The sequence below is a fragment of the Triturus cristatus genome, chromosome 10 (assembly GCF_964204655.1).
Source record: "Triturus cristatus chromosome 10, aTriCri1.1, whole genome shotgun sequence".
In the NCBI taxonomy this organism is placed as follows: Eukaryota; Metazoa; Chordata; class Amphibia; order Caudata; family Salamandridae; genus Triturus; species Triturus cristatus.
Window position 1 is genome coordinate 943,310,954 of NC_140593.1, and position 19,079 is coordinate 943,330,032.

General features: G+C 48.0%; 1 protein-coding gene across 3 annotated transcripts in view; it reads left to right on the top strand.

The window, feature by feature from the left end:
• VIPR1 (vasoactive intestinal peptide receptor 1) overlaps positions 1-19,079 on the top strand; it is an 806,458-nt gene that overhangs the window by 755,318 nt on the left and 32,061 nt on the right. For all 3 annotated transcript variants that reach the window (XM_085628778.1, XM_085628776.1, XM_085628779.1), the window contains exon 11: positions 15,732-15,861. In XM_085628778.1, coding sequence (XP_085484904.1) covers positions 15,732-15,861 — 130 coding nt within the window. The remainder of the gene's footprint in view (positions 1-15,731; positions 15,862-19,079) is intronic.

The following is a 19,079-nucleotide window of genomic DNA, read 5'->3' on the forward strand; positions in this document are numbered from 1 at the left end:
CTCACACCCCGATAGATTCTCTTGACAAATTTTTTCATAACATTGCAGATGAGAAGTCTAAAATTGCTGAGGCAGTGGTGGACAGGCAAGATTCTGATATTGCGGGATTGGCGAAATGGGCACACCAGAAGGCAGGACATTTTGGAGAGAAGGCCACTAGCAGGTGGGCTGCTGATCGAGGAATTTATATTCCCTTAGATTTAATCAAAAATGTTATTTTACACTGCCCCGTTTGTCAGCATATCAGACGGCGTAAGGTGCTCCAAATTGTTAAAGGTCATTTACATCGCGGCAAATTGCCCGCTCAAATTTGGCAGATCGATTACATTGGTCCACTTCCCATGAGTAGGAATTGTCAATATGTTTGCACTATTGTTGATACATACAGTGGCCTGCTGGTAGCCCTTCCCTGTAAGCAAGCTACCCAATTGAATACCATTAAAACATTAGAATTAATTATGATGTACTATGGTGTGCCATTCCAAATTCAATCTGATAATGCATCCCATTTTCGTGGAAGATTGGTACAGGAGTTCTGCGCGGAAAACAACATTGAATGGATATTCCATATCCCCTACTACCCACAGGCCTCGGGCCTGGTGGAGAGATTGAATGGCCTGCTAAAGGACCAGCTGCGTAAGTTAACGGATGACAAGTATAAAAATTGGCGAGACTTTTTGCCCCAAGCACTATTGATTTTGAATAATCGTCCTTTTTTAAATGCTGAATCTCCACTCATGCGTTTGTTTCCCCCGAATGCTGAGGCTATGCCTAATGAAATCAGAGAAACTGTGATGTATTGGGAAATTACTCCCGGAGCTTTGGCTCCATGTAGAGCGACCCCAGGGTCGGCAGGTTTAGACTTGCATGCTATGGATGACATTGTTATAAAAAGTAGAGATCGAGTCATCATAGAGACAGGTGTTGGTGTTCAGATACCACCTGGAAATTTCGGATTGATCGCCCCTAGATCGGGGCTGGCTGTAAAAGGCATTCAGGTGCTTGGAGGAATTATCGACAGTGATTATCAGGGAGAGATTAAGGTGCTCCTGCTGAATAGCAGTGAGGTTGACTTACTGATACATCGCACTGACCGAGTGGCTCAATTACTCATAATGCCTGTTTTCAGTGGTGTATTAATGAAAGGCACTGCTCCGACGTTGCTAACTGTACGTGGCCAGAAAGGTTTTGGCTCCACGGATAATCCTGGGGCCAGAGTTTGGGTGCAGTCACCTAAGAATCCCCCTGAACAAGCAGAGGTCATTGCCACCGGTCAGGATAATACCATTTTGGTTATGAGACCAGGGAAAGATAGCTGGGAAGCGGTCCCGGCTGATAAATGTTATTTACGAGAATGATTAATGCCTGTATTTGGTTCTCTTTCAGATCATTCTTTGGATTGTTGCTGCAGCATGTGTCGGAGCCGGACTGTTTTCGGACTGGTACGACGAGAAAGGAGGGATCCTATCAACCCGGGATGAACTGGGAACCCGAGTGTTGCGTTCCTTCGCTGCATGGGATTCATCATCGAACTTTTGGACCGCACTTGCTAAGAGGGTGACTGACGCCCCTCACTTCTGTTTGACACCGATGAGATCTGTACATGATATTCTGGCGACCTGCCTGGTTGCTGTCCCCGCCTCATTGGAAACTTTAACTCATATTTTTAATGTCTCGAAGGCCCGTCCCAATATTCTCCTGGGTGATTTTGCTACCCATGTATATTGCCCCCTATGTATTGAATTGCCGAACGAGCAACCCCCCATCCAGTCCCAAATACTTACTTATAATATCACACAAGGTGATTTGTGCTTCTTTCTTACGTGTAATCCTAGTGCGATCTCTGAATGTCTGCGCCTAAAACTAAAAGGCGCCACTTCGTTTACAACTCACGAACGGACTTTGTGCTTTCAAAGGACACCGACCACATGTGTTTCAGTTCAGAACAATATGACTTGTAATAGTTTGGTAGTTACCCCCAGTCACTATCGCACGATGTTACTACCTGCCGGATGGCTTTTCTCATGTGGTAATACTTCCTGGCCATTTGTCCCTGCAAACATTTCCGGAGGCCCTTGTGCCATTACGAGACTCAGTTTGTTGATGTTCGCATCGCATCCGAATGCCAACTCTCGTGTGCTTCGAGATACTGTAATGTTACAGGAGGATTGTGACCCATCTTTGCATTTATATTCCAAGTCTGAATACCTTAGCTTAGCTGTTTCAATTATTGGTGTTCCTGCTTTGGCGGTTTATAATGCCAAATCTATTGGGAAAATGGCCTGCTGGATGGTGAAATCTATTAATCATACTTCTACAATTTTGTCTGACATGCTATTAGACGCCCAGGGTGAACGTAGGGCCATTTTGCAAAATAGAGCAGCCATTGATTATCTTTTGCTTAAACATGGACATGATTGCTCGGACTTCGAAGGTCTCTGTTGTTTTAACTTGTCTGACCATACACAATCCATTCGTGCTCACATCGACAAGTTGCGTGACTTAACAGAAGAAGTTAGAAAACACATTGACCAGGGCTGGTTTGACTGGCTCTTTAATTGGTTACCTGATATACACGTGCTACGCCAAATATTAGGTGGTATTTTGATTGCTGTTGCTGTTTTGATTTCTATCTGTTGCTTTATTCAGTGTATTCCTTCATTATTTCAATTCTGCATACTTGGTACTAGACATAGATCAGTTAGCTTTGTTTAATATTATTCTTCCACAGATGTTAGCTCCATTTAATGAATGTATAATAGACTGAAGTCAAGGGTGAAATGTACTGCTCGATTTTTCCGGTCTTATTGTGTTGAAGGGTGATTTAGGTGACTTCAGTCTCTTCCCATTCAAGTCTAAGGGTTAGAGTAGTGTATAGAGCCTATTTATTAGGCACTTCGACATGATCCTGTGTTCTTCCCCATAGATCAGGGTTTGCATATACATCCTAGGGGATAGATTCGTCAGTATTAGGGGTAATCTGTTCTGTAGTGAGGGTATTTCATGGAGCCGTGCTGAATTCAGGCCTGGTAGGCCTTAAACGGGAGAGACTCCATCTTTCCTCCTGCTCTGGCAGCTCGGGATGTTTCTAGGTCATAGGCAGTGTTTTAGTTAGGAGGTGTTATTCGCTTGGAGAGAACCGGTTCAGGCCGGCCCTTATCGAAGGATTGTATTTTTCTTCATGCCGAAGACACTACATCAGGCCGGCCGGCTGGGAACGTGTCCTTGGCACGGGGAGGTACAAGAATTTGGTGGGCGGCAGGTTACGGGCTGGAATTTTCCATGAGGAAATGCACGTCTATATTAGTAAAAGTTTGAGGCAGATACACACACTTGCTTCTAGTCCATGGGCGGCACCTGGCCGTTAGTAGTAAAGCTGCTACTTATTCCAGGGAAGACAGATGACAAACTTGGAGGTGGAGAAAAACCGAGAAATAGATATTCCAAAGAGAAGAGAGTAGCCGATGAGGAAGAGGTCCCAGTGACTCGGAGAGGGAGACGGGAGTAAACCCGTGATTGCGGAGGTGTGACTTCCAGGCGAAGCCGAGGCGCAGACGAGAAGGGAACCTAGATGACCATTGAGTGCAGGCTACATACGACCAAGGTGATGTCAACCCCTTACTATTAGAGTGTACAACTCAATCTTTCACTTTTCTTTGCAGGTTATGTGATATGTATTATGTTCCGTGAGTGTGTATGTAATAACTAAATAAAGTAGTAAAGCAATATGTGCTACGTGTTCTTGTGTAAGAGGGTAACCTATTCTTCTAGTCAGCTGTGACTTGACATGGACAGATGTTAATCCCGATCAGGTAGGTGGTAACTGAATAAGGGAGAAAGGAGCCCTTCGAACTGGGGAACAAGTTGTGCTCAACTAGCTGTCTTTGTGTGATCTGATATATAGTAACACTGATTCTCTTGTTGTATGTCGTGGTAATTATAGGATGAACTCGTGTTAAGGCTGCCGTCTGGGCAGGAAGTCCTGGGTCCGTTTGGGACCGCGAGGCTGTGACTGCCGTCTGGGCAGGAAGTCTGTGGCTGCCGTCTGGGCAGGAAGTCCTGGGTCCGTTTGGGACCGCGAGGCTGTGACTTGTCTAAGGCTGCCGTCTGGGCAGGAAGTCCTGGGTCCGTTTGGGACCGTGAGGCTGTGGCTGCCGTCTGGGCAGGAAGTCCTGGGTCCGTTTGGGACCGCGAGGCTGTGGCTGCCGTCTGGGCAGGAAGTCCTGGGTCCGTTTGGGACCGCGAGGCTGTGGCTGCCGTCTGGGCAGGAAGTCCTGGGTCCGTTTGGGACCGCGAGGCTGTGGCTGCCGTCTGGGCAGGAAGTCCTGGGTCCATTTGGGACCACGAGGCTGTGGCTGCCGTCTGGGCAGGAAGTCCTGGGTCCATTTGGAACCGCGAGGCTGTGACTGCCGTCTGGGCAGGAAGTCTGTGGCTGCCGTCTGGGCAGGAAGTCCTGGGTCCGTTTGGGACCGCGAGGCTGTGACTTGTAGGTCTTGGTATATATAGTAGGAATTCCCTGTCCTTAGGTGGTACATATATGTGGTTATTTAGGTGTGAATAGGCCCTAGGGAGGGGGTACTGTTCTGGTTTGGGTTAGAGAGGCTCTGCTGAGCGGGTTCTATCTGATCCGAAAACCCAAGCAGAACAGTTAGTTCCTCCCTGACTCTCATATTCAGAAGTATAGGTAAAATGTGGTCACATAGCGCATTGGCTGACCAGCTCACCTACACTGATGACCTCTGTGGCTCAAGTAGTTGCCACTGTCTGATATGTCACTTTCAGAGACTGATCTAATTGTACATTTAATGAGGAGTTGTTTCTGGAGGAAAAGTTTGTCACAGATTCTTGCCCTCGGATACCTCTGCCTCCGAGCCTAATGCCTTAAGTAAGTTTGCTCCTGGTGATGTGTTGACAGGTTGTCAGAGCAGATGTAGTTGGTCGTCCATAAGACATAACTCCCACCACTCGAGTGTATGTAGGAGGAGGTCAGCAGTGATTTGCTCACCTGGGATTCGCATATATTTTTGTCATACCGCAGACCACTGATCGAGAGTTGTGCAGAAAGTATTTGTAAGGGCCAAAACACAGCAAAAGAATGTGAAACAACTCTGATGAGAACGTGTTCCTGAATAATATATGTTTCCTAGGACATGTGTTAGAATGCGAGATGGAAGAAAGAGCAGGCACTGAATAACACTGGTGTTATTGGAGTAAAGTTTGCAAACCCATGTATCCTTCAGATAATTATTTTCATCAGGTCCATTGTTTTAATTACTTTTAGTGCTAGAGTTCCTTCTTTTGAAAGGTGGTATTGATTAGTTTTGTTAATTAGTTGCCTTTTGGTGAATTTCACTGTTTTGTCTCAAACTGAATTGGCTGCCATCTAAAGGCAAATGTTGGCACACTTCAATTATTAAAGAATTACAAACATAATCATTAGTACTTTTCTTCTCTCTGCAATATATAACAAAGTTGGGATACAATTAGGATTTCTCCGATGTGGTCAGGCAGTTCTTGTGTGAGCAGTCTTTCAGCCGTCATCAAAAAAGGTAACTTGTGTACCGTTATATCATTATTAGTTATGTCACTGATGTGGCTTTTATCAATGAAATACTAGTGCAACATCCATAAAGGCATTTCCGTGCTGTAAACGCACATATATAGAAGAAACATTAACAGAAGGATATTGTAATTGTATGAATCCAATTCTGCAGGTGTAAGTCCTCTGAATAAGGTGGAGCTGGGGTAATTATGCCCAGATAGTCTTCTCAGTTTGAGAACGCCCATAAGCATGTAATGGACATTTACCATCATATCATCTACCCCTTCCTCTAAAAGAAGTGGACAGAGATTAGTTCCTGCAAAAGGAAATCCACTTCTTTTTTAGGAAAGGGAACACCCCACACTTGGTAGAAGTGTAGGAGAATGAAAAATTTCCTAGCTACCGTAACGGAAAGTTTCAATTCTATTAAGGACTCAGAGGCGAGGATTATGCCTTCTATTCTTCACTTTATTTACACAGCATGCAAATTTTAACAACAGACTACATTTCCCATCTACCCTGGGGAAATATGTAGTCAAACAAAACAACCAATAAGCACTGTCCATAGTACGCCAATAGCGGCCCTCCGTCACCCTGATAGTCTGCCCTCACTGGCCCTTCCTCCTCTTTCTGGACTTTGCCTGCAGGTATAGATATACACTAAACAAATAAATACACACAGCCTTATTTATCTAAAGTATTGCAGCGCAGCAAGTCACTTTGCTGCGCTGCATTACAGGGAAAGGACAAAAATTGCAGTGTATTTATCTCAATACAGCCCTTCCTGCTGTTCCCCAGCGCTGGCGCACAATGGGCTGCCTAGTGCCAATGCAGGCACCCTTGCACCATGGTGCAAGGGTGCCTACTTTGCAATCAATCAATCAATCAATCATGGAATTTATATCGCGCACTACTCACCCGGAAGGGTCTCAAGGCGCTTGGGGGAGGGGGTCTGCTACTGCTCGAACAGCCAGGTCTTGAGCTGTTTCCTGAAGGCGAGGTGGTCCTGGGTCAGCCGCAGGTGGACGGGCAGGGAGTTCCATGTCTTAGCCGCCAGGTAGGAGAAGGATCTTCCTCCGGCGGTGGCTCTCTGGATGCGAGGGACGACGGCGAGGGCGAGGTTCGCGGATCGTAGCTGTCGGGTGGGCGTGTAGAAGGTCAGGCGGTCGTTGAGGTACCTTGGGCCCAGGTCGTGGAGGGATTTGTGTGCGTGGGTGAGGAGTCTGAACGTGATCCTCTTGTTGACAGGGGGCCAGTGCAGGTCTCTCAGGTGGCTCGAGATGTGGCTGCGTCGGGGGGCGTCCAGGATGAGACGGGCGGAGGCGTTCTGGATACGCTGAAGTCTTTTCTGAAGCTTGGCTGTTGTACCGGCGTAGAGGATGTTTCCGTAGTCTAGTCTGCTGGTGACGAGGGCCTGGGTGACAGTCTTCCTGATCTCGGTCGGGATCCATCTGAAGATCTTGCGGAGCATGCGGAGGTTGTGGAAGCAAGATGAGGAGACGGCGTTGACTTGTCTGGTCATCGATAGGGAGGAGTCCAGGATGACGCCCAAGTTGCGTGCGTGGTCCGTTGGCTTGGGTGCGGTGCCCAGGGCCGGGGGCCACCAGGAGTTGTCCCATGCGGAGGGCGACGGTCCCAGGATGAGGACTTCTGTCTTGTCCGTGTTCAACTTCAGGCGGCTGATGTTCATCCATTCGGCGACATCTTTCATCCCTTCGTGTAGGTCGGCTTTGGCGGTGTCGGGGTCTCTGGTGAGGGAGAGAATCAGCTGGGTGTCATCGGCGTAGGAAATGATGTTGAGGTTGTGTTGGCGTGCAATGGCAGTGAGGGGTTTCATGTAGATGTTGAAGAGAGTAGGGCTGAGCGACGATCCTTGCGGGACGCCGCTGATGACTTCGGTGGCCTCAGAGCGGAACGGAGGGAGGCGTACTCTCTGTGTTCTGCCGGAGAGGTATGAGATGATCCATTCCAGAGCATTCCCCTGGATGCCGGTGTCGTTAAGGCGTTGGACTAGGGTGCGGTGGCAGACAGTGTCAAATGCTGCGGAGAGGTCAAGGAGGATGAGTGCCGCAGTTTCCCCGTTGTCAAGCAGGGCTCGGATGTCGTCGGTGGCTGCGATGAGGGCGGTCTCGGTGCTGTGGTTGGCTCTGAATCCGGATTGCGATGGGTCGAGGGATCCGTTCGTCTCGAGGAAGGCGGCCAGCTGCTGGTTGACGACCTTCTCGATGACTTTGGCAGGGAATGGAAGGAGCGAGATTGGGCGGAAGTTCTTGAGGTCGGTCGGGTCCGCTGTTGGTTTCTTCAGTAGTGCGCTGAGCTCGGCGTGCTTCCAGCTCTCCGGGAAGGTGGCTGTGTCGAAGGAGGCGTTGATGATGTCTCGGAGGTGGGGTGCGATGGTAGAGGCGGCCTTGTTGAAGACATGGTGGGGGCATGGGTCGGTCGGAGATCCGGAGTGGATGGTGTTCATCATGCGTGTTGTGTCTTCGGGGGTCACTTTGGTCCATGTCTGGAGGATAGCGGCGGGGTGCGTAGGTTCGGTCGATGGGTGCGGGGGTGGAGCGCCGAAACTGTTGTGGATGTCGGCGATCTTGCGGTGGAAGTACGAGGCGAGGGAGTCGCAGAGGTCCTGCGAGGGAGTGATGTCGTTGTTGCCGGTGCTGGGGTTGGAGAACTCCTTGACGATGTTGAAGAGCTCCTTGCTGTCATGGGCGTTCTTGTCCAGTCGTTCCTTCAAAGATTTCTTCTTGGTGGTGCGGATGAGCTGGTGATGTCTGCGGGTGGCGAGTTTGAGGGCGGTCATGTTGTCGGTGGTCTTGTCAAGGAGCCAGGCCTTCTCGAGGGTGCGGCAGGCCTTCTTGGAGTCCTTGAGTTCGTCGGTGACCCAGGGGGCTTTGCTTCTGGGCCTGGTGAGTGGGTTCTTCAGTGGGGCGAGGTCGTTGGCACAGGAGGTCAGCCATTGCATGAGGTCGAGGGCTGCTGTGTTAGGGTCCGTTGTCCTGACCGGTGGGTTCTGGCTGAGGGAGGTGGTGAGCTGGTCGACGGTGATCTTGCTCCAGTTTCTGTGGGGAACCTGCTTCGGGTGGTGGTGGACCGTGTTCTTCTTGAAGCTGAAGTGGACGCAGCTGTGGTCAGTCCAGTGGAGTCCGGTGCAGTGGCTGAAGGTGACGTGCTTGCTGGATGAGAAGAGGGGGTCGAGCGTGTGGCCGGCGTAGTGGGTGGGGGTGTTGACCAGTTGCTGGAGTCCGAGGTTGGCGAGGTTGTCCAGCAGGGTGATGGTGTTGCGGTCCTTGTTGTTCTCCAAGTGGAAGTTGAGGTCCCCGAGGAGGATGTAGTCGGCGGAGGGGAGGGCGTGAGGGCTGATGAAGTCTGTGATGTCTTCGCAGAACTGTGCGCGTGGTCTCGGGGGTCTGTAGATGAGGGTGCCTCTGAGGGTAGTCTTGGGGTCGGTGTGGATCTGGAAGTGCAGGTATTCGGCGGTGTTGAATGCGTCGGTGGAGTCAGTCGAGATGCGAATGGTGCTTTTGTGTACGATGGCGATCCCTCCTCCGGTCTGGTTGTTGCGATCCCTCCTGATGATCTTGTAGCCGTCCGGGATGGCTATGGCGATGTCGGGGGCTGAGGAGTCGTTCATCCAGGTTTCTGTGAGGAAGGCGACGGGCGCAGACGGGCTTACCTTTGGCGCACCTTCGGCGCTCAGTCGGCGCTCCCGCTGCGCGCGTCCGCTGCGCGGTCGCTCAGGGGGTGACATAAATAAGGAGCCGGGAGGGAGGGTCAGTCAGGAGGCGGGAGCGGGGTGGCCAATGGGCAGGGCGGGGAGGCGGGACTGTGGTGGTCTCCAACCAGCGCTAGGCGCTAGGCAGTGGTAGGCAGCGCTAGGCGCTAGGCAGCGGTAGGCAGCGCTAGGTGATAGGCAGCGGCAGGCAGGTAGGCGGCAGAGCAGTGGAGTGGGAGCGACCGGCTGTGGGGGCACAGGGGGTCACACTGACCAGCCCGCCACGGTCCCCTTAATAAGGAGGCGGGAGGGAGGGTCAGTCAGGAGGCGGGAGCGGGGTGGCCAATGGGCAGGGCGGGGAGGCGGGACTGCAGGCGGGAGCAGGAAGGAGGAGACTGGGGCAGCGGCGGCGGGAAAAGCGGAGGGGGCGTGACCTGGTCAGCGGCCGTGGTCAGCGGGCGTGAAGGGGAAGCTGCGGCAGGCAGAGCGTGGCAGCCGGTACCTGTGAGGTCGCAGGCAGCAGGCTGAAGGCGGCGGCGTGGAGGAGGTGAGTGGTGGTCTCCAACCAGCGCTAGGCGCTAGGCAGCGGTAGGCAGCGCTAGGCGCTAGGCAGCGGTAGGCAGCGCTAGGTGATAGGCAGCGGCAGGCAGGTAGGCGGCAGAGCAGTGGAGTGGGAGCGACCGGCTGTGGGGGCACAGGATTGTTTTTGTACAGGAAGGGACACTTTCCTGCACAAAAACAATCCCCTGAGGCATATTCCTGTATCTCTGTGTGGTGCACAATGCATCACCCATAGAAAGAGGAAGTTACGAGGAGAAATAAAGATATTTCTGCTTGTTATGCTTCCCCTGGTAATGGTAAATATGGTAATGCTTCAAAATCCATGGGAGTTGCGTGGTAATGCAGCACAGCGATTTGTGCTGCGTTGCATTACTCCTGATTTGTCAAGCCACTCAGGGGCATGCAAAATGGCCTTACATGGCTTGATAAGTCACATTTTGGGGTTGTGTCATGCATGTACCACATTGCATGCAACCCCCATGATAAATCGGGCCCGCAGGGTCTCATTACGAGTTGGCAGGAGTTTGAAGCATAGACACCAGAGGTTCAGCAGCCAGCATATCCACTGTACACTCTGGCCTTGACAAATGTTTCAACCCTGAAATTGAGAATAACTGTTGCAGCACTCAGATTTACTGGGAGCCTTTTCAATTTCACCATTTCATTGAAAAACTAACACTGACATTCTTCACCTGTTCTGAGCTGGCGGAAAATTTCAGCTGGACTCCTGTTTAGAGGTGGGGTATTGAATAGGAGGGCAGGTGTGACGAGCATCCCTGTGGCTGTTTGGGTGGAGCATTAGCTGCTCCCATTGGACTGCAGTAGGCGGTGGGTTGGAGCTGTGGAATACTTCTTGCCTCAACTCCATCTCCATCCTCTGAACGTCTCTGAGAAGCCCATAACCATCGAGCTGGGAGACTTCAGATCTGGTAATTCTAGGACTTTAGATCTGATCATTCTAGTCCCAGAAACACTCGCCGTTGCACCCTGCGTTACTTTACCCAGGCGTACCAGACGTACCACTCTGGGTGTAATGAGGGCCTCAGTGTTTATGCCTTCCTTCCGGAACTCAGTGGATTCATTTTAATGCACTTAAAGTATAGGTACAATGATTTAAAAACATATATTACATATGAACGACCTACTCAAAGAAACGCATGCTAAATTTTGGACAAGGGCTGATCAGTGGTGTAACAAAGGCCCCCAGCCCCTCAGTGCAGGGAGGCCCCTGAGCTCCATGGGGGCCCTCAGCGCAGTACCCTGGGGTGAGATCTCCTAAGTGAGTCTTGAGGGGAGGGCCTCCATGAACTTTGCAGGGGGGTCTCCTTAATTTTCGTTATGCCACTGGGGCTGATGCACTGTTTTCTAAAATATTGCAGAGACAATTTTATTGCTCCTTAAGATCATGGTCTCTCCTCCTTTTTGGTGTAGTACCAAGAGGCCTTCATGGTAGTGTATGATAATTTAATGAATAATATATATCTCATGTAAAGATGAGGAGAAGGAAAAACAACCAGAGTATTCTTCCAGAGGCTGCCCCAACCGGTTGAGTTAACATCTGTGTTAGGGTAGCAACTTCCTCTTCTTCTAGCAAATACTGTCTCTGACACAGCCATGGGATACACACAGGGGCATATTTACAAGCCCCTATCACCACCACAACGTCACTTTTAGTGAAGGTGTGATGGCGATAGGGGCTTCGCTTTATTTACAATGCAGCGTTAAGCCACTTAACATGGCTTAATGCTGCCTTATAAATAAGGCACCCTTTCACTCTGTACTTAGCGTGAAAGAGGAGGGTAATGGGTGTTGCGGTGGGTGTTCCACATCAACACCCATTGATTTTGATGCTGCCCCCATTTGCAAGGGTGGCGTTAATTGGGGGCAGAGCCAAAATTAAGACCAGGGAAAACCTGGTGTTAAACATGCGAAACGAATAGAAATGCTTTATTTCTCGTTCCTTCCTGCACATAAACAATCCCCCAAATAAATTATGTCTTGCAATTTCTGTGTTCTGTATTAAGCAGCACACATAATAGTTACAAAATGTTATTTAAAGATTGTTTATGTTCAGGAAGTACATAAACAATCCTCCCCTCAGTGCAGACACACTTGCACTATGGTGAAAAGTTGCTTGCGTTGGTCATAGGCTGCTAAGTTGAGCACCAGCGTAGGGGAAATGCAGGGCTGCACCATATTGTTGTAAATATGGTGCAGCCCTGCATTTCTGAAGTGGCGGAGTGCAGCGTTAAGCCAGGAAGGCTAACGCCGCACTCCATCACTTCATTGCACACATGCCACATAATGTGATAGAAAAACACTCATGCACAGTTGTTTATAACAAATAAATCTGTATCTTTTAAGTTATGCCCTCCTGTGGGTTTTGCAATAAAAAGGTGCACCAGTAGCAGTTTTCCATAAATCCCCCTGGAAAACTATTGTGAATTGATTTTTACTTGTGCACATTTGTATTACCTCATCACAATTGTACATGCTGTGCAATTATGTTTGCTTTCACTTTTGTCCAATGGCGTATTTTTGTGGAAATGGGTAGTTTTCTTTCACTATACCAGTAAAAATAATTTTCCCTTACCATCCTGGTTAGGGAAATATTCATGCCCTTGATAGAAATAAATCTCTGTCTAGTTTCAAGTGACACATGGAGAGTAGTTTGAGTGTAAACAGGAGACAAATTCAGAAAGGCGTTTTGGAGTTCATAAAGTGGTGCTCCTGTAGTACTCTTTTACTTTCTCTTTCATGCATTGGTGAATTAGCCCCAAAACATATTCATTGGCAATGAAATGAGAATATTCATACACAATCAGTACAAATAGAAAGATATGTGTCCTCTCTTTTCTTTTACTACTGGAGGTTGTAAGTTTCTGAGATGAAGAAAAGAATACTATTCTAGTACTACTCCCCATAGTCAAAAATGTTTTAGTAAATAGGCCCATAACTCTGGAATTTGTGGTATTCCCGAAACCGGTCCTAGGATGCTTGTTTCCAGTCCAGGGAGGACCTGGCTTGGCAGTTCAGGCTGGACTGTTCCCATGAGGCACAGGGTCAAGACTGATTTGCATATGGCTGGGTTCAAACTGGAGCGGCATGGTGAGCAAAAAAACGATGGATATAGGCCCACATCTCTGTACTGGGGTGAATGTATGACATTGTTCTGCATTCTGTCCATCAACTGTTGTTTTTGCGTATTCCCAAACTTCCTAGAGAAACCTCGCTGTGGAAAGCCAACTTCTCACCCCTTCAGAGGGATTTGCTGATGCCTAATATCACACCATCAGGGTTGTAATATTGCACTCAATTGGAAAATAGGTAACCTTTTATGACTAACTTGCATTATTACATGCAGTTATTGGCACTTGTAAACCAGATTCACAATGGAAATAGGTTTTCCAAAGGAGGCCCACGCATTATCAATTCTATCGTGGTGACTCTGTACTGTGGAAGAACGTGTTTCTCACTGTTTCGTCTGCAAGGCTTGAAGTCAAGCTGGTGATGTTGGCAGCTTGCTACAATTTGCCTTTTAGAATCCTTTGGATTCAATATCTCAGAGTCCAAAGCATAGCAAGAAAATAATTGAAGTCAGCAATCAAAATCTGCAAAATGGAAAATGGAAAATTCTAATTTTGAAATGGTATAATTTTGAGTCTTCTAACAACCGCGCTTGATCACTTTTTGAGGTCTGTAAAGATAGGCCATGCTTACAGTAAGACAAATGGAATATGCAGAAATGTAAAATGACAGGCAAGAGTGTGGTAATGAAGCAGAAAGTTTAGGGTGATGGATAATAGAGGCAAGAGGTAAAATTAATAGTGGGTGGCCTTAGTATTCAGCAACCCTGGCAGTGTCAGTAGTGAGCTACTAAAAAAATCCTTGGGTCCCTGGACTTTTTTAACAAATGAAATGTGGGGCTATGTGTGCTTGGCATTCATCTGGGTCAGTTTCAGTTTGCAAATTTTGCTGCAATCGTTCAAGTTTTGCCAGGCCTTCTTAACATGTAATCATGTTTTTCTATTCTGTCCATATCAGATTTTTGTAATTGTGCATAAGTAATGTCTTAAAATATATCACCTTCAAGCAGGAGCTGTTCAACATCGTTGCAAAAGGCGAGATTATCAAGACAACCATGAAAAGTGAATTTATATGGAATGATTCTGGATGTAACTCATTACATAGTCAGCAGATATCCTAACATGTGTCATGGATCTGGCCTTGTCAAAATATGTTGGACACTACTGGTTGTGTGATGGAACCACACATGTATTTCCACGCATGCTGGTTCCACGCGGTCTCAATCATGTAAGTCTTAACCACACATATGCCTTTACCATGCATGCCTTTACAATGAAATATGCATTGGTAAGGCATGTATGGCAAAGCCATATCTCTGGTGACGACTTTACCAGTAAGTCTTAACCCCCAAACCCTACACCTGCCCTGTGCCCTAAAACTACCCCTTCCTCCTGAAAATCAGTCCCCTCCCCAACAAGCCTTAAAAGCTTCCCTGCCCCATCCTAAAAACTATCCTGCCCTCCCAAAGCCCTAAAAGCTACCCAATACCTGCCCCACACCCATTGCCCTAAAATGGCCCTGAGTCCCAACCCTGACGCCTAAAACTACCCCTCCCTCCTAAAAGCCAACCCCTCCCCTCCAGCCCCAAAAAATTCCTTGCCCACCTAAGCCCTAGAATCTACTCCGCCCTGCCCTAAGCCCTAAAAACTACCCCATCCTGAGCCCTAAACATTTCCCTCACCCCACCACAGCCCTGAAAACAACCATGACTCCCCTGCTCTGTAAACTACCCTGATCCCCCCAAGCCCTGAATCTACCACGCCCCCTAGACCTGAAAACTACCCTGACCGCCCGCCCTGAAACCTTACCCGACCCCCAGCCCAGAAAACTTTCCCCTTCAACCCACACAAAATTATCCCCCACCCCCCATAACTCCAGTGCAGCCCCACTTACCTCACCGTGTCCTCTGGCTCTCCCAAATCCTTCCTGCTTTTGCCCAGCAGCAGCTAGACCACGCAGTGCCTTAATCATGCATATGCGTGGTTAAGGCATGCTTGGTGGTGATTGCATTGTCGGAACACGCTTGGCTCAGCCAGCATTGTTCCTAAAGTTTCCCAACACCACTACCTGAGAGGAAGTCTCAGACAGTGAATTTAGTGAAGACTGCTTAGTGCGTCAATTATGTTCTGCAGTGTAGAGATAATTACATTGAAAACATTAATAAATTGCTGTTAACATTTATAAAGTACTAACCCTCATTTTGACAAAACAATGTTTTGTGAGTATGAGCATGCAGTTTGCATCTAGATGCTGTGGTAGAGAATGAAAGCAAACAAAAAGAGATGACGGACGGAGTGCTGAAACTTTTCAAACACTCACCCCAGTCACAGATCTGAGGGATGGGCACAAAAGCCTTGTGCTCTTTTCATTTGGCTGATGGGCCAGACCATTTGGGAAACAGTTTGCTCTAGGTAACAGACATAGGACGGGTTACTCCATCACAAATGTGACGGATATCCACTCCACCCTGATAAAAGTGCCAATGACCATAATGTACTTTTAAAACGGGGGATAGGATATTCATCACATTTGTGATGAAGTAGCCCATCTAGCAAACTCTAAATCAGGCCCATAGTGTCCTCCTATCTGCAAAAGATTTGTAAAAGCAAAGCAAACCATGTAGCGTTGGGCAATTTTTATTTTTCAGTAATGGGAAATAGTTATTGGTGTTGCTAGTGATGAGTTTGCAGGTGATGGTGAGGAACTTGCCACTGTTTGGGCTCGATATTTGCTTATAGTGGGGGCCAGCTATACCCTACAATTATCCCAGTTCTTTATGAATTCCTGCACTGCTTTGTTATTAATTATTTATATTTTTCTACTGAACAGGCGACTGGCTAAATCCACACTTCTGCTCATACCTCTGTTTGGAATTCATTATTCTATATTTGCCTTCCTGCCTGACAATGTGAATGTGGAAGTCAAGCTTGTCTTCGATCTTATAGTCGGATCCTTTCAGGTGAGAAATCATTGCTGCTATTGCATATTTCAGCTAAGAAAGCAAGCGCGCAACAATGCAAAGAAAATGTTAAGGTATTTAATGGGTATTTGGAGAATCCATACCAGCAATGGGAGTCTGTATGTTCCTCGCCACTTCCCATGTCTCCCACTAAATCATTTAAGAGTATATAACACTCTGGATGAGTGTGACTCTAAGACACCAGGTCCAAAGCCAAGAAACCAATCACAGGTGGCACAGTCTGGATAGTTGTTGAACCCATGACTTATCTCCACTCTCCTCTGCAGAGGCAGTAATAGTCCCTAAGATTTGCATAACTCCATTTGTGATATATCTACATTTTAAAAATATCAATATTGTCTGGGCCGCTGTTAGACCTGTCAGCCTTAGGATGGTCTTCCCACAAAGATTTGCCAACTTACCTTGAATTTTCATTGGACTTTTGCTTTTGTTGGTCTTAGGACTATGTGCACTTTACCACTGCTCTAAAGTGCTTATGCTCACTCCCCTAAAGATGGTTTGATTGGCATACACCGAATTGGCATACTCAATTTACTCATAAGTCCCTTGTAGAGTGGTATACCATAGACCCAGGGCCTGTAAATTCAGTGCTACTGGTGGGCATGCAGCTCTTAATGTGCCACTTACTTAAGTAGCCCTCCAGAACATGTACCCGGCCTACCATTGCAGCCTGAATGCAGTCTCTCACTGCCATGTCAACTTGCCATTTAGCCCACCTTGCCAAGCTCTAAACTTCCCTTTGTATTACCTATAAGTATCCCCTAAGGTAGGCCCTATGCAGCCCATAGGACAGGGTGCTGTGTATTTAAAAGGTTGGACCCGTACTCTTAGGTTTTACATTTCCTGGCAGTGAAAAAACTCTCAACTTCGTTTTTCACTACAGTGAGTTCTCCACCTCCCATAGGATAACATTGGGGATTCCTTATTTCATTTAATAAGCTGTCATTCCTAACTGAGAGGAGGAAGATAGATCATGTTTGCTACCAATGAAATTAAAATGAAAAACTTTCTTGAAGGGTAAAGTCGGATTTTCATTTCTATTATAAAAGCACCACTTTTAGAAAGTTGGAATTTTCCTGCCCTTCGTGCCTGCAGCTTGTCCTGGGTCACATGACATGGGTGTGGCTGATAGATAGACCTTTTAAATACCATGCAGACAGTCACAATAAGGATTAGGTGTGCCTGAAAGAGCCATCTGCTGGCAGAATAGGGGTAGAACTGAGCACAGCCCCACTAGTATATGACTAGACTTTGATCTGTCTTCCCACAGAGGGTCTAACAATTCTGTATTGTCACTGCAGCCAGCTTGGAGCCAGGGCAGGGGAGGCAGGGAAACCAATGTACTTTAAAAACCTTTCCAGACGCTTCTCCTACCTTCCAGAAGAAGGCAGCAGGGTTTAAAAATAGGACCATCAGATCTACTCTTAGGTTCACTACTGAACCTGCGGATGGTCTCTCAGAGGACTGCCTGCTGCTGTGACGTGCTGTGTATTCTGCCAGACTGCTGCTGTACCTGGGAGGACTGTCATCCTTCCTGGAGCCTGCCTTGAACCACCCTCAGAGGCCAGCCCTCCTGTTGAGCCATGCATCTATGCCTGCACCCAATACTACCAGAAGTGACTTCAAGGGCTAGTTAGCTGGCCTCGTGTTCAGAGCCACAGAGACATAACAAGCTCCCACCATCTTGAACCCACACCTGTACCGAGCTTGAGTGAATCCTAAACCCCGAAGAGTTGTCCCACCAGTCCTGGTCACTTGGATGTGGTGCTAAAGGTGCCCAGATGGCCATTTTCCAAAACTGAGGACAGAATTTGGCCAAAACGTGCCAGAGAACCAGAACAAGACTGGGAGCAAACTGCTTACCTATCTGCCTGAGGTGCATCACCAGCCAGATTGACATTGCAGCTTCTCCCGCTACGTTCTTCTCCACAGCAGCAAATCCATTTCAGTGGTCCTTTACCAAAGGGGTATTCGACCTCATCGAACTGTCATCAGTTACTGCCTTCAGACTCATTTTTCAACTTCCATTTTGAAGACTAAGACTGAACATAGAAAGTTTCATTGCTGCTTCGACCCAAGGCCAGCTGACGATGGCGCTCCCTCATGGGACACCTCCTGCAGCCTTGCACCGCTGAACTTTACCTTCTCAGACATTTTAATCCAGAAATTGTTCTAAGTCCGAAGATAAGCGCTGGCTGAGCCCAATCCACTTCTTGTATCCAAACCGTGCTCCATCATGGTCGACTTTAACTGTCAACTTTGTCCCGACTATGCGTCTCGGTCAGAGGCTTTCTGAGTCACATTGTAGGTTTCACTTGAGACCGTCGCATTACAATGCAGGTGGTCAAAAGTGAAACTGGCCAGTCCTTCCAGCTATATTCCGACAGGCTCAAGGAGTCCATCGGCCAGTCAGAGGCCTCACCGTAATCCCTAAGGACTGTTTTTCCGCCATCGGGATTACGATGTCAATTTCTGACAGGCTTTCCATGTCAGGCTTTCCGATATGAAAAACCTGTCAGAAAGTGACTTTGGGGGCCCCTAGCAGGGCCCCCTTTTCCCTGTAGCCTCTGGTTGGAGGCCGAGGGTTAATCCCTGCACCGTGTGGCATGCACCGTGGGGTGTCTGCCACACGGTGCAGGGATTAACCGAAAATCCCATTTCTCCATGGGAGCTTGTGCTATGGCCAGTTTACGGCCGCAGCACAAGCTCCCATAGAGAAATGGCACCACACCATGTGCGGTCGCATTGTAATAGCAGTGTCGGGACTGCCGACAGGAGGTCTGTTGGTCCCGAGACTGCAACTGTGTCGGGAGGGCATATGTGCGCCCGACAGCGTAATCAGGCGGTTTATGTCCTCCAGTTTTACTGATTGGATTTTTGTGGTTTTTGGTGCCAAATAATGTATTCAATTTTACTCTATTGTTATAAATTGAGTTGGGATTTTTTTTGTATTGCGTTTACACTTTAATGCTGTTTGTGTGCTGCATAAATACTTTACACATAGCCACTATGTTAAGTCTGACTGTTTTTTGTGCAAAACTACCAAGGGATAAGCACAGGTTAATTTAGTGACTTTTAGTGGTTCACCCTGCAAGGAATTGTGGCTTTTACTTGACCAGGGCTCACCTCCCAGTCAACCAACCGCCCAATTTATCACAGCCACCAAAAGACACTATGAGCTAATTTTTTCAAAGGGT